This window comes from Anolis carolinensis, chromosome 4, assembly GCF_035594765.1.
Source record: "Anolis carolinensis isolate JA03-04 chromosome 4, rAnoCar3.1.pri, whole genome shotgun sequence".
Lineage (NCBI taxonomy): Eukaryota > Metazoa > Chordata > Lepidosauria > Squamata > Dactyloidae > Anolis > Anolis carolinensis.
Window position 1 is genome coordinate 128,259,448 of NC_085844.1, and position 15,647 is coordinate 128,275,094.

Here is a 15,647-nt window from a genome sequence, read left to right on the forward strand (position 1 = left end):
TACAGATTTCATATAGGAAAATGCACTCAAGTTGATATGCACTTACATGTTCATCATCCAGCACTGCCTCTCAACCCCTCAACCATATCCAAACTAGGTCTAATGGTGGCCTTACAACTGGTACCCACTTGATTCAGTCCCATGACTGGACCCAGAAAAATAATTAAAAAAATGGTTAGGTATATTATTTCAGTGATAATTCTGCTGGATTTTAAAATACAGCACTGTAAATTGAAAGATTGTGGTCACCGTGTCTTTACTGGTAATGTTCATAAGTGATGAAGGTGATGCACATTTCCACAAAGGTCCAGAGAATGTACTGAAGTTAGCATAATCACCAGGAGATTTGCACACAGCATACTCCATATGCATTTAACTTCTAAAGAATGGAATATAATATGAATTGATCAGAAATGTTAGCTACATTACACCATTAATGTGTTCTGCCTCCTCATATGTTTTGTACACCCAACAAGGAGAACATGGTCCTCAAGCGAAGAATGCTCACATTTAATAGGTAGTGTTTACAGCTGATATCGTCCATACTATCCAGTGTTGCTTAGAGATTTAAGCATATTAACTGAACATTGTCCAGATTTCCGTGTTAGTCATATATGATTTGAGGAGAGAAGGACAGCTAGCATTGCAACAGACCCTTCCTTTAGATCAGGTGTGGGCAAACTTCGGCTTTCCAGATGTTTTGTACTTCAACGCCCACAATTCCTAATAGCTGAAGTTTGCCCATGCCTACTTTAGTTCTTCTAATGCTGAAGAAATATTCTTCTTAATAAGGAAGAATCCCACAGTCTTCACTGATACAGCAACAACAGCTGCAAAACAAACAAAATCATTACAGATACAGAAGCACACAGAGGCCCACAAAATAAACACACAACTGTGAAACAAGAGACTTGGAATGAGTCAGAGATTAAACCATTATGACAAAACAATCACCACTGAAGCTTTCCTCTTAGCAGGACCTAAGGATTATGATGTCCCTTGCGACAAATGTATTCACAGCTGGCAGTGGCTTGCAGGCAAAGCAGAGGAAATGCATCTATGCTGCTGCCAAACAGATACCTCCAAACACTGCTAGAGGCTGCCATGGCTTTTTTCCTCACCTCACAAGCAGCAAACATCAGAGACTTCCTTTCCATCATCCATAGAAAATCTTGGCTTGAAGCAAATGATGACTACAAGTAGTTCCAATAAGCTGCTCTAAAGTTACCCAGTCCTCCTGACTTTTCTGGAGCTTCACTATCAGACTCCCATCCTTACCCACTGTCCTGCTGTTAGCATAATTTGACAAAATTAGGTGAAAAGAATGACTGAAGGCATCAAAAGGTCTTTTGCATACTCATATCTGTAACACAATCTGTCACTTGTGAAATAACACAAGGAAAGAATTGGCAGTGGCTAAAACAGAAATCCACCTTACAGCCCTTACCTTCAAAAGGATGATTTCCACTTTAGGAATAAGGTGTATAGGGAGAAAGGTAAGAAAGTGTCATTAATGAAATGCGAATAGGTGTTTTTAAAACCAACACATGTGGTTCAGCTGTTCGGCAGTCTTCACTTTATTCCTTCTTCAGTTTTCAGATGCTCTCTTAAGATCCTGGTGGTCCTACTGCTGTGGCAGAGGAAGAAATCAAATCTGTGCATGCATCAACATCTGTTGGCATATGTTATCTTTTTTCTCAGATTTGTCAACAACAGGTTGCCAAGAAAAGGAATATTCTGGTACCGCACAAAGACCTACCCCCCCTCCCTCATGATTATTGTGCTTTAATATCCCAAAATTTATTCCCTCTGAGGAAACAGGAATCCAGTCTTGACCTACTGTGGATTTCTGTTCATTGTGAAGAAGGGATGACAGCTAGTACCAGCCTAGGTAGCATTGCAATATCTACTTTCCAGCTCCCAATTTTCCAGCTTTAACAACTTGCTGGAGGGCTTCAGAGCTTTCCCATTCACTCCCCTACACCCTACTTAAACATTCTTTCTATTTGTACATCCATGTTTCTTCTTTAGACTCCTAATGGCAACAAATGGGAAAATATATTTATTGGATTACAAATTGGATTATGTTTCTTTGCTGGTTTGATGGTTGTCTTTTGACACAAGTGCTTCTTTCATAGCAATGTCTAGGGATCAAGAGAGGAGAGACTTCTTCAGATTTCAGATAGCAGAAACGTTTTTCTAGCTCTGCCACCTAAAGTCTCTTGAACTAGATGCTGAGGATTATGTCTGTGACCATGCACATGTGAAGTATGTGCTCTGTCAAGGAAGCAGAAGCCTTCACTTTCTGCACATTCCCCCACCCTGTCCGACGTGTTCATAAGTGCCACTGTTTATGCCTCTTCTCCAGTTATGTCATATTAAACACCACATATGGACACATTCATGTTTTGTTCACATCCAAAGTAACTGAGTTGACAAGCTGTTTTAAAGATTTGTCCCCAAAAGTTTCCTTTTATAATGGAACCAAATTTCCAAAGTACCTATTTATCTTTTATGCAGTCACCACTGAAGTGAAACCTATAACATCTCTACATCCTTTTGGCAGGCCTGCAAGCACTGTTGCCAGAGTATCTTCGAGAACGTTTTGTGACTGCTGCCTTAAGCTACATCACTTGCAATTCAGAGGGGGAGCTGGCCTGCCGAGAGAATGACTGCTGGTGCCAATGTGCGTCTCAATTCACACAATGCAACTGCCCTGAGGCCGACATCCGGACTGTGGAAGAGAGTCTTCTCCAGATTCAGGAAGCTTGGGAGACTCACAATCAGCAGTTTCAGGTATCAGGTGAGTTTGGGAAATGTGTCCATCCACCTCCAGCATTAATGTTAGGTAAACATGGCATAGTGGAGCCCCGGTGGCGAAGTATGTTAAAGCACTGAGCTGCTGAACTTGCAGACCAAAAGGTTCCAGGTTCAAACCCCGGGAGCGGCGGCAGCGGCCGCTGTTAGCTCCAGCTCCTGCCAACCTCGCAGTTCGAAAACATGCCAATGTGAGTAGATCAATAGGTACCGCTCCGCCGGGAAGGTAACAGCGCTCCATGCAGTCATGCTGGCCACATGACCTTGGAGGTGTCTACGGACAATGCCGGCTCTTCGGCTTAGAAATGGAGATGAGTACCAACCCCCAGAGTCAGACATGACTGGACTTAACATCAGGGGAAACCTTTACCTTTACCTTACCTAAACATGGCATATACATGTCATTTTTAGGATAATGAGCTTATTGAGCAAGAAAATACACAAAGTGTACCATTCCAAGACCAAAGACTAGCAACCCAAAGAGTAGTGATAAAGCCATTAGTATGTCTTTCCAAATGTTTGCTTTATGATCTTCTACCCCTAAATCTGATACATACATACACACACACACACACACACACACACACATCTTTTTATAAAATGGACAGTGACATCTCTAGGTAGATTTATTTGAATTACAATTTTTGAATAGATTTTGTACACTTGATCAAATTTCTAAAAAGAAAATAAATATTGTAATTAAATTAAAAAAATAGAAATAAAGGAAAAGGGTAAAAAAGAATAAGATTAAGCCCCAAAAGTTCAAAAAGTTAATTAATATCAATCAAGATAATTCAAAATGCAAAAGAAACAGAAACAATTATATAAATTAAAATATGTTTAAACCTTAATAACAATGCAAGTTGAATAGGTAGGGGGAGAGTATAAAGCCCTGTCGTACTCCTTTCCCAATCTTGAACCAGTCTGTTGTTCCGTGGTCTTTTCTTACTGTTGCTACTTGGTCATTATACAGATTCCTCAAAAGACAGACAAGGTGACTTGGTATCCCATACCACCAAGAACTTGCCTCAATTTATTATGATCCACACAGTCAAGGGCTTAGAATAGACAATAAAACAGAAATAAACGTTTCTCTGAAACTCCCTACATTCCTCTATTATCCAGCGGATATTGGCAATTTGGTCTCTCATTCCTCTGCCTTTTCTAAACCCAGCTTGTACATCTGGCAACTCTAGCTCCATGTATTGCTGGAGTCTACCTTGCAGGATCTTCAGCATTACCTTACTGGCATGTCAAATAAGTGCCACTGTTGAGCATTCTTTAGCGTTTCCCTTTTTTGGTATGGTAAGTTGATTTTTTCCAATCTGATGGCCATTCTTGTGTTTCCATATTTGTTGGCATATGGCATGCATCACCTTGACAACATCATCTTTCAAGATTTTAAACGGTTCAGCTGGGATCCTGTCGTCTCCTGTCGCTTTGTTATTAGCAATGCTTCTTATGGCCCATTCAACCTCACTCACTCTGGTTCTAATTCACTCACCACGTCGTCAAAGCTATCCTCAATATTATTATATTTCCTATACAGATCTTCTGTAAAGTCAAGACCTTCTCTTGGATCTCTTCAGCTTCTGTTAGGTCCTTGCAATCTTTGTTTTTGATCATGCCCATTTTTGCCTGAAATTTGCCTCCAATGTTTCTAATTTGACAACCAGACTGATTGATAACGGGCAAATAGAGATAGAAAACGTGGAGACAGTCACAGACTTTGTATATCTAGGTGCGAAGATTACTACAGACACCAACTGCAGTCAGGAAATCAGAAGACGTCAACTTCTTGGAAGGAGAGCAATGACCAATCTCAATAAAATAGTGAAGAGTAGAGACATCACACTGGCAACGAAGGTCTGCATAGTTAAAGCAATGGTATTCCCTGTAGTAGCCTATGGATGTGAGAGCTGGACCATAAGGAAGGCTGAGCAAAGGAAGATAGATGCTTTTGAACTATGGTGTTGGAGGAAAATTCTGAGAGTGCCTTGGACCGCAAGAAGATCAAATCAGTCCATACTCTAGGAAATTATGCCTGACTGCTCACTGGAGGGAAGGATATTAGACAAAAAGCAAAAAAGCAAAAGGCAGTAGCTGTAAAAAAATGACAATATCAAATGTGTGTCTCCTCCAAAATAGTTAAACAATATTGAAAGAACTGAACATGAAAGAATAAAGAAAGGATTAAATAATCTAATTAACATGAAAGGCAACTGTACATTTTATGAAATACGGGAGCTAATATCAATGTATTATAAATTAATGTTACTCCAGAATTTTTCTAGATCTTTAATTAAGATTTATAGCTATAAATAAAGGATTTCTCTATGTAAGATAGTGATAGAAAAAGTATTAATAAATATTTATTGATTTTTAAAATTTCTAATGTATATTTGAAGCTTAATGTAAAAGAGAAGATAGTTTGAATACAGAGAAAGGAGGTGTCTTATATAGCTATATAGTAACAGTGAATCCCTCAAACTACTTTGTGAGTATATAATGTATTGTAATAGGAGAGTTTTAAAGTCGAAACATAGGAGTGTACAAATCTTCAAAGGGAGTAGATATATGAGATGATTCTTAAATTAGAATTTTTGTCCTCTTTCTCTTCCTAATTGTACATAGCTCTTTGTTTATTCAGCTGTATCCTTGATAGTGAGGTGTAGACAGAACAGAGCAAGATTCTCCACAATCTACTCGAGTAAACTGTTCTTCTTTTCAACTTTTAAAGCTTCAGTTTATGTAATTTAAACTCTTCATACCTTGTCTTGTGCTTTAAAATAAAGTTTTCTTCTAACTCCGTATTGCGCTGATTTTAATACATAATGGTCATCCAAAAACAGTAGATCATGTAATGGGAATATTCCCTTCAATGTTCAACTGCCTTGCATTTACAGTACTCCACAATACTATGTTGTTGGTCACAAAAAACCCAAACAAACGCCTAGAGCTAAACACTATCAATATCTCTCAGGGATTATTTTATTTTCAGAACAACCCAAGATATGCAAAAAGAGAGAGGGGGAGAAAAAAGAAGTTCCTCTTCCTATGCTTCAATCTTTTTTCTTCTTCTATAGATTAGTTCTTTATTCCCATTGTTTATGTTACTCATAGGGTTATCCTTCGAAGGAGAATTTAATGTAATTAAGTCTCCTACCTCAAAGGACATCCATATGTTGTTTTTTGTTATTTGATTTCTTTGATTGCTCCCAAGGCATCTGCTTTGCTGCACTTTAAACACTATGCAGTTTGATATTTTCCATGGTCCCCCACTGACTGTACATGTAAATTGGTACACTGAAGCCAATTCTTGGGGCTCAGACTGGTGCTCTGTGACTCCCTTATACTTAGGAAAGATTTCCTGTTGTTTAACAGTGGCTGTTTTTCAGCAACCACCATTTTTTGCTTCCTTTTCTCAGATTACAAGAAGAGCACCTCAGTCCTCCGCAGCCAGATTGGAAGTCTATACTTGCAGAATCTTACTTACATGTGCAGATTCTCATAGCTGGATAAGGAAGAAAATTATACTGATTTTTGACAAATATGTAAATCAGAACATTAATGAAAAAGTATACTTTATTTGGAAACATCTGAAAATTAACCAATTCTCTCATTTAAAATAGGGGGACACCAAATTTTATGTCTAAACAGTTTTAATTTTAGAAGCAGCAAGATGGAAAAATTGCAGTCTTAATGGAATAGGCCCTCGAGGGAAGGGAGACTGCAGTCTGTAGAAGAAACTGTGGTAGCCACCTAGCTAAGGTTGAGGTTGTAGTTGTGCATTCTTTAAAATTAGAAGTATTTCCCTAAATCTGTGTGCAAACCTATGAAATCCTCTGAGGGTGTTCAACCGATGAGGTCAGTGGAGGACTGCTTCTTCATTACTTGGGTACCTTCCTCACACATCAAAGACAGCATCTGAATGGTTCATCTCATTTCTCTTCAAATGTTGAGAAGCACTGGCAATGCTTTTTTGGAAAGGAAATAAGACTAAACAGGATTGGCAGAACCAGTAATGGGAATGGACCTTGTCTTGGTAGTTCCCCTGTTCTCTGCAACAGGACTGACTGAATGATCTAGCTGCTTCCAGTACAGAAATTAATCAGGGAATATGTTTTTGCCAGTCAAAACTATAAACCTTCATGTCATCTTTCTACTTATGTCAACCCTATGAATTTCACAATTTCTCAGACAAGAAATACTCAGAAATGATTTTACCAGTTTCTTCCATATTAATATAGCCTATAGCACTTGGTTTTCATTGGCATTCTTCCATCCAGGTAATAACCGGGATTGACCCAGTTTAGCTTTCAAGATCAGGTGAGATCTGGTATCTGTAGGGTATAAATAGAGGCAAAATAAAATTGTTGGATGAAGCCCTACTGAAGGACTTAATTATTTAATGTTTCTTGGACGTTTAGGCTGTTATGAATAACTTTTCAATAACTTTTAAAGCATAGGTTCTCTTTATTGTAATTTCAGTGTGTGAGGGTACAGCAGAACCTTTACAGAACAACTTTTAGGCATACAGACATGCAGATTCTATGCAACTACATTGGATTCACAAACTATCTATTACATTGGCTAACAAACAAACAACAGAGGGGGGTGTTACATTTGTGTTGACTTCCTTCTTAACAGTTGCAAACATTTCCTTAACTTAAAAGAACCCTTGTCTCTGCCCCAAAAGTTCATCAAGTCAGCAAATATTGACAGATGTAAACAGATGTAAACATTTCTCTTATCACGGTCACAGTTCTTATCACAGTTTACCAGGCAGGTGAACCATTTCAGTTCTCATTAGCAGGTTTTTAATTACAATTCAGCAAGCAGGCAGTTTGTCATTGCAGGCCTTAGTATTTTAGAATGGTGTCTTCAAAATTTAGCTCTCCTTCCTTCCGTCCTTCCTTCCTTCCTTCCTTCCTTCCTTCCTTCCTTCCTTCCTTCCTTCCTTCCTTCCTTCCTTCCTTCCTTCCTTCCTTCCTTCCTTCCATAAAGTTCATTCAAACCATATATTCATATTTCACCTCATGACAAGGCCATCTGATGTATGTTCTGATTGATGATGATTGGAAGAATAACGTCTGAACTTTAAATCTCTCTGTTGAAATGATGACATTGCTTGTGGTGCTAGCAGTGATTATTGTAATGCCATCATGGTACATGGTGTTTTACAATGAAAAGGATTCGTTGTAGCGAACTTACAACCTAAGGTTAAGAGGGAGATGGAAGTAAAGATAGATAGAAGCCTACAGATTGAGTTCAGTTTCATATACTCATGGGCTTATTTTAAGCAAAAATGAAGACATTTTTATTCACTTTAAATATGAGGGGGTCAATACTATTACATCAATAAATGGCACCTACAAATTTTAAAAAATGTACATGAACACCACAGCTCCTAAAAGATCATACAAAATATTGGATTTACTTTTAATAACATTTACCCAACTAAAATTGTTCTACCAATAATTTATTTCCCAGTACTGTATGAATTTCCAAAGAATGTCAAAATATGTGTGGCGTGCGCATGTGTATGTATGTATGTGTATATCTCAAATTCTTCCCTAGCTAAATTGAAAAAGGCATGTCAGCCTCAATAAATCTAGTGCAAACCAGCACATATTTAACTACTGCTGAATGGAAGGTTAGAGATTAAGGCTGTCATCCTCTGCATGTGAATTGTTCTTCTTCCTGCCTACCTCCTGCTCATAAAAACGATTAGATGCCCAAAGAGAGAGAGAGAAAAAAACCCACAAGTATAGACTACGGCCCCTGCTGCCCTGTCTTTTCCATCCAAGTTGAATCCTCCTCTCCACTGAAGCTTTAGAATTCTTAGTATTCAAAAGCCCTCATCAGGTATTTGTAGAAGGATGGATTATTCTGAGGTTGAAAGTGGACTTTAAGGGGAATGTATATTCCTGTGGATTAATGTATTTTCCCCACAATGGATTTCCTCAGAGATCTATTCCTTAGCAATTAGACTGAAAATTAAGCCCATGTTTCTCTTCCAATGGCTAATCACAAAAAAGAAACTAAATTCAAGATCTGTACTAAAGGAAAATTAGATGCTATGAGAAACATATCCTTCTGCAAAACATTGTACTGAACGTCATCTAATTTAAGTTTTTCCCATGAAAACAGATGGAGATACACATCAGATCTGCCACCTCCACACTTGAGCTGTTTACAATGAAGGCCTGTCTGTAACTTTGTCCATTTGCTGAACATGGTTACATAGTTCCATCTGATGGAAATACAGCATTCTCGGGTTCCAAGTCATGTGCTGTACCATAAGCGTATTAAAAGGATTGCATGTATACTCTGGTTGCAGTCCTTCCTTGGTAATACTGGAAGGTTGGGAATGGAGAAAAATGTGAATGTGTCTACCTGACTCCTCCACACATACAGTAGACTGCTCTTTGGCTACCATGAGCACAGTAGGGCACAGGAGGGTCTTATAGAACTCGAGTAGAGTCTCATTGAATTCTTACATATCCCATTGTGAGTTGGATTATAGTCTTAGGTACAATTTATATATGTGGCAGAAACCAACAATAAGATTTCTTAACCTGCATTGGGAAACTGCATTAGCCATTAGGGTGGATTTACATTTTTGAATATTCTGCTGATGAAAAAGACTTATCACATATAGGTAATAGATGATGTTAGGGAAAGAGCTAAATTGAACTGTCTTTCTGTAATACCATTTTTCTATGTTTTCACAGTTTAGGTGGAATGTTGTGACTTAACGTTTTGCATTATTGCTTGTATTCAACGTTAATTATATGTGTTGATTGTTTTAAATGTTAGCTTCTCTGATGTACCTTATGGTAAAAACATCTTCTTTTATGCTAGTCTATGACAGTAATAAACTATTGATTGCTATGTTTTCAGGAACATTTTGTGGTGGGGAACAACCTTCAAACATGCAGCCTCCCTCACCACCAGTAGCCTAAAATAGTTTGGTTTGGTTCAGAGAAATAGTTTTTTACCTTCTTAAAATCCACTTTATTTTTGCCGACATTTTCTTTCTGTCTTCTCAGAGGAACTACAGGCTCTGGTGAAGAAGCTCCCAGTTGACAGATTTTTGAACATATCAGCCATCTCCCAGTACTGGGCAATGGATCTTGATATTCTGCATCGCTATCAGAAACTGGGCAACAACTTGAAGATGCTCTCCAAGAAAACCCATCAGATTGTCCGTCGCCTTTTCAACCTGGCAAAGCGCTGTCATAGACAACCTCACTTTAGATTTCCAAAGGAGAGGTCTGGTATATTTATAGGCGGGTCTGATTATGTCATAGTCCAATGCAAAGAAAGATGCAGCCTAAATCCACTTCTCTAGACTGGATCCTTCCAGATGGTTTGAATTATATCTCACAGCATCCTAATAAGAATGGGGTGATGGGAGATCTAGGCCAGTATATTTGGAAAGATCCAGGCTGGAGAAGGTTACCTGGAACTCATTGATTAATGTGATCTGAACTCTGTTTTGGGTTATTTCTGTTATCTGAGATATGGATGTTTACTCCTGTGAAATATTTTATGAGAGAGCTGTGGTCTAATTTAGAAATGTAGAAGCCCTGAGCATCTTAAAATATATTTTACGTGTGACATGTAATGCTGTGGTAGATGGAATGAGGAAAGAAAAATAAAGAGTTTTTATTGTTTTGAACTTTCAAGTAATTTCCGATTTATGTGGACCTTAAGACAACCCTGTCTTGGGTTTTTCTTGGCAAGATCTGTTAATAAGGAGTATAGTAGTAACATTCTCAGAAAGTAGGTGTGTACACATTTGAAGTTTTCCCATATATCAACAACATTCCCCATGTGTGGTAAAATAGCTATTGCCAATAGCTTTATAGATTCAGTGATTTGATAGAAAGGATGTTTGTAATTACAGAAGAATTCCATTAAATTTACTCTTTTCCTTACTGCTCAGGCCACATGTAGTGTTAAATAGTTGGTTTGTACCCAAATCAATCCGGATGCATGCGAATTAAAGGCCAAACGAACCAATGTATTAAGTATGCAGCTGAGACTTTGTTTTTATTCCCAAATGAGCATCCTGATCCAGATCAGACCTAATATTCATAGAGGAGAAGGATTACAACAAAGAAATTGTTTTTTTTCTTTCTAGCTTATCCGGGAAATTAATTCAGGAGAATATATATGGCCTGTTGATGTTTAAGTCTTCTCTACTTATGTACTCTGCTAGGGAGTAAAATTAAAAAGGCTCAACTATTAGGAAATCTGTGAAGAAAAAAGATTTTTAAAAGATTATGTTTTGAAAACCCACACTGGATATTTCAGTTGAAATGCAGATGTAAATGATCATAAAATGAATGCTAATGGTTTTATATTTTTAAAAAATAGATTAAATGGAAAGTGGATCTGTTCAGTATTACAGTCACTTCAGATCCTCTGAATTTCACAGACCAAAACCAAAACACGTGCAGTATGGAATATCAGATATGGTCAAAATGGCAAAAGCAAAAAGAACACACAAGCTTGGAGAGGGTGCTACATTTGGCTGTGCCTACTGAGAAGGGCAAGACGTTTTCCCAGTTCTATCTAGAGTTCTCCTGGTTTAATGCAAAAGTGCTATATCAGTGATGCACTATCTGTCTAAAGGGAAAACAATAGGAAAATTGAAGCAGAGCTGCATACATTTTTGTCTTGGAAGTAGGCAAGAAACCTGTTTGAGAGTGGGAATAAAATGTTGCAGCTGATGCAGGGAATAGATGAAGATTCAGAAAATAGTCAAGGAAAACAGAAATATAATTGAGATTGTTTTAAAACCCATGGCTATGACACCAAATTCCATATCTTTCCGTCACATTTCACCCACCACATTTGAAGTGTTGTTGTTTTTAATATATAGCAAGTGTACTTCTGAGCCATGTGGCAGTGAGGGGCAGCTGCCAAGTGTCCTGGGTTGCATGTATCTAATTTCCCACTAGTGAAACCTCTGTATACCAGAAGGGATTGAATGGTCCCTTCCAGTTGGAAATGAAGATGTTTTGGAGCCCGAAGGGTAAATGTGGTTTGAGGGCAGAAGTGTCCTTAAAATAAAGAGTGGTCATATCCAGATGCTTCTGGGAGCAGAACTCTCCATTTGGGAGTCAACATTTTGATAGTAGGTAGGATTGGGGGAGGCCCTGAGGACTATTTTGCTACCTTTGACAGGCTGTATGTGTTCCAAATTAATTCCCAAACCCAAGTTGATTTAACTGGGAATGTTAAGGGCCTCCACACCTTCCTCTCAACATGGAGACAATGGTTGTTGTGTGCTGGATGGGGCCTTAAGAGAATGCAGATCTCCTTTCACCTTTTGGATGAAAGCAGAGGAATCCTTTTAGAACTTGGATGTTTTTCCCCATGTTATGGAAGAGTTAAAATCACCTTGAAACCTCCCAGTGCAGAAGGACATGTGCCACATGTTTTAAATCTCATAACCTCTCATTTCCTCTTGGCTGCCGAGGACATGGTTCCCCATTTTGGGTGGCTTTAGATATTTTGGCATGATTCTTTCTAATCCACTGAATTTTACAGGAATCCTCCTCCACTCCTAGTCTCTCATATTTTGTCACTGCATCTTCCATCTTGTTTTCATGCTTTAGAAAATCCATGAAAAAGGAAAGATAGAATGGCTACAAAGCAACTTTCTGAATTCCACCAATTCTGTGTTTCTGCTGAATGATTTCAGAGCTAACCTTCCTTTCTCTGTATGCCTTTCTCATTGCAGGCCTTTGACCTACTGGTGGAGCCGTGCCCAGTCCCTCCTATACTGCGGTGAGACTTCTGTGCCAGGGACATTTGTGGAAGAAAGCCACAGTTGCATCTGCCCCCATGACCAGCCCTCTTGCCAGGGCATCATTCCTTGTGCTGTGGGGGAGGGCCCAGAATGTGCAGCATGCGCAGAGGAGAACGCCACCCAATGTGGGTCCTGCAATCACGGTTATGTTCTTGCCTTAGGGCTCTGCCGCCCTGAGGTTGCAGAGTCCCTAGAACACTACTTGGGGCTAGAAACAGATCTGCAGGATTTGGAGCTTAGATACCTTTTGCAGAAGCGAGACAGCCGCATTGAAGTGCACTCTATCTTCATCAGCAATGACATGCGCCTGGGGACCTGGTTTGACCCTTCCTGGAGGAAAAGGATGCTGGTGACCCTGAAGAGTAACAAATACAAACCAAGCTTGGTCCACCTTATGCTGGCCCTCTCCCTTCAGATCTGCCTCACCAAGAACAGCACCCTGGAGCCTGTGATGGCCATTTATGTCAATCCCTTTGGGGGCAGCCACTCAGAGAGCTGGTTTATGCCCACCAATGAGACTGGGTTCCCAGACTGGGAAAGGACTAATGTGGATACGTCTGGGCAGTGCCAAAACTGGACCCTCACATTAGGCACTAAGTGGAAGACCTTTTTTGAGACAGTCCATGTCTACCTGAGGAGCCGCATCAAATCTCTCAATGACAGCTCCAATGAAACCATCTTCTATGAGCCCTTGGAGATGGACCCTTCGAAGAATCTGGGGTACATGAGAATCAACAGCTTGCAGGTCTTTGGCTATAGCCTGCCCTTTGAGTCAGATGCCATTCGGGACCTTGTCCTTCAGCTGGACTACCCATATACTCAAGGGTCCCAAGACTCTGCTATATTGCAGCTGGTAGAGATCAGGGACCGGATAAACCGTCTCTCTCCTCCTGGGAAAATCCACCTTGATCTTTTCACTTGTTTGCTCCGGCACAGGCTCAAATTAGCCAGTAACGAGGTAAATCGAATCCAGTCTACCCTGCAGGCCTTCAGTGCCAAACTGCCAAACCCAGTGGAGTATGAGACTGGTAAACTATGTAGCTAGCCTTGGGAATGGGGCAGGGCTGTTCTGTCATCCCCGAGGAGAGGACTGGATATTGAAGCAGAGACTTCCCAAGGCCTTACTTTCATGCCAGTTGTGCGCTTCTGTAAGATAGCCATTGGCTGGCTCAGAAGACTCCAATGTTTACAGGTTTCATGGTGCCAAACCTGGAAATTAGTTATTGCACAAATCGCTGGAACCTAGCAAAGAAGAATCCAGTTGCAGTGCTTACACATTGCTGTAAAGAGCCAGCTTCAGTTGCTTGGACAGGTGACAGTTTCATTTCCTGTGGTTGCATTGGTGGAATGTGCAAGAAAATGTACAGGCCCATGAAGAAATGTGAAGTCATTGGCAGCATCAAGAAATGACTGATGAGAAAAAAAATGACTAATGGCAGAGTTCTAAAAAGACTTCAGTTTTGTGATCAAACAAAAACCTAAAACAGAGATGGAGGATAAGAGCAGAAGGGTTGGACATCATTCTTGCAAGTGCTTCAGAAACACCCACTTCGGAGAAGTTTTCTTTGGCCCTTGCCTTTCTTGGCGCAGTTTACTTTTGTATTGTTTTTATGGGTGTTTCTTACAATAGCATTGCCATCACATTCTCCATGCTCTAAAGCTATCATCCTAAGCACACTTTCTTGGAAATTATCTCCACCAGTGTCAGTGGGAGTTATTTCTCTCAAAGTAATGAGTTTAGGAATGGCGTAAAAACCTTTGATTTTAGCTTGTTTCATATTTATTTCTGTTTGGTTCACTGGCCCATTTTAGTAGGTGGGTGATGAGATCTATCCGAAAATTGGCAGGTAGTAGCATTTCGGACATGCAAAGTGTCCCAGAATTGCCCCTTTGCCCAATCTGTCAACAGGGAATATGTTACAACCGTTTCTCCCTTCATGTCATGTGATCCACACATACCTAACCAATTTCACCAGGGGGAAGTGGCACTCATCTTCGTTGTCACACAGGCAGTTGTTAAATGTGTATTTGGAGCCCAATGAATGATTGGCCTTTATTATTTACTTATGTATTGGTTTTAATTTGTTGGTTTTTTAAAAAGTATTCTACTTTGGCATTTTGTTATTTGGAATGGGATTATCTATTATAGTTAATTGCTCCAGCTGAGTTAACACATCTTAGCCAAATGTATGTTTTACTATATTTTGTAAAAGGGTGGGGAAGAGAGAAATTGCCTTCTTGGAAGAAAAAAAGGAAAGCAGTAAACAATCAAAATCCTCTAAATGACTTTATTAATAGATGCAGTCTGTGTGGTCTGTGGGTCTGCGTGTTTTGTGTTCATAAGGGGTTGAGTTTCTGCCCCTAAACAGCACTTAGCTAACTCAGCAGAAACTTTAGTGGTAAAGCTCTTCATTTCTCCCGGCATCCCTCGGCATTATCAGATTTCTCTGGCAGTGCAGACAATTATTACTATTATGTTTATTTATGCAGCAATACACCAGAAATTGAGCGCTCTCCAACTGTGGGCATGAATACCTCTATACTTGGCCCAGGAAAGAGATACAAAATGATATGTCTGAAACGAAAGATGGGAATGCCATTTTCTAATACTGTACAGTGTGCTCTTCCTACAAGTAGACCAAGATGATAATGTAAACTTGAGGCCAGCCTGATTGAGGTGGTATGGAAAAGAAAGATGGTGGCTTTTCCATATAACTATGTGGTAAACAAGTACAGTAGTGTTTTTCTCTGACAGCAATCTAGTTCCTGGAATGGGCACAACAGGAATCAAATGCTGGATAAATCAACATGAGATCGCCTTCCCTTTTTCCTAATATTCGCCAAATAATCTCCTATTTCCTTTAGTATTGCTGGTTGAAAGGAAACCCTGTTATAAATATTCAGAGGTCAACACCTGCCAGCTCAACACCAGTTAAAGCTATCTCATTTGAGTCACAATCCACAGAGCAAATAAATTGCTATGCTGTTTCCTTGATGCCCT

General features: G+C 39.5%; 1 protein-coding gene and 1 long non-coding RNA gene across 6 annotated transcripts in view; one reads left to right on the top strand and one right to left on the bottom strand.

Moving 5' to 3' along the window:
• Positions 1 to 14,937, top strand: part of brinp2 (BMP/retinoic acid inducible neural specific 2) — a 117,726-nt gene extending 102,789 nt beyond the window's left edge. For all 5 annotated transcript variants that reach the window (XM_062977761.1, XM_062977760.1, XM_008108951.3 and 2 more), the window contains 3 exons: positions 2,567 to 2,803; positions 9,873 to 10,095; positions 12,578 to 14,937. In XM_062977761.1, coding sequence (XP_062833831.1) covers positions 2,567 to 2,803; positions 9,873 to 10,095; positions 12,578 to 13,691 — 1,574 coding nt within the window. In that variant the 3' untranslated portion in view covers positions 13,692 to 14,937. The remainder of the gene's footprint in view (positions 1 to 2,566; positions 2,804 to 9,872; positions 10,096 to 12,577) is intronic.
• On the bottom strand, positions 490 to 2,570 carry LOC134298251 (uncharacterized). Its single transcript, XR_010005221.1, has 2 exons — positions 2,255 to 2,570; positions 490 to 2,212 (listed from the first exon to the last, which is right to left on the bottom strand). It is a non-coding gene; the product is annotated as an uncharacterized LOC134298251 (long non-coding RNA).
• Positions 14,938 to 15,647: the final 710 nt, after the last annotated feature.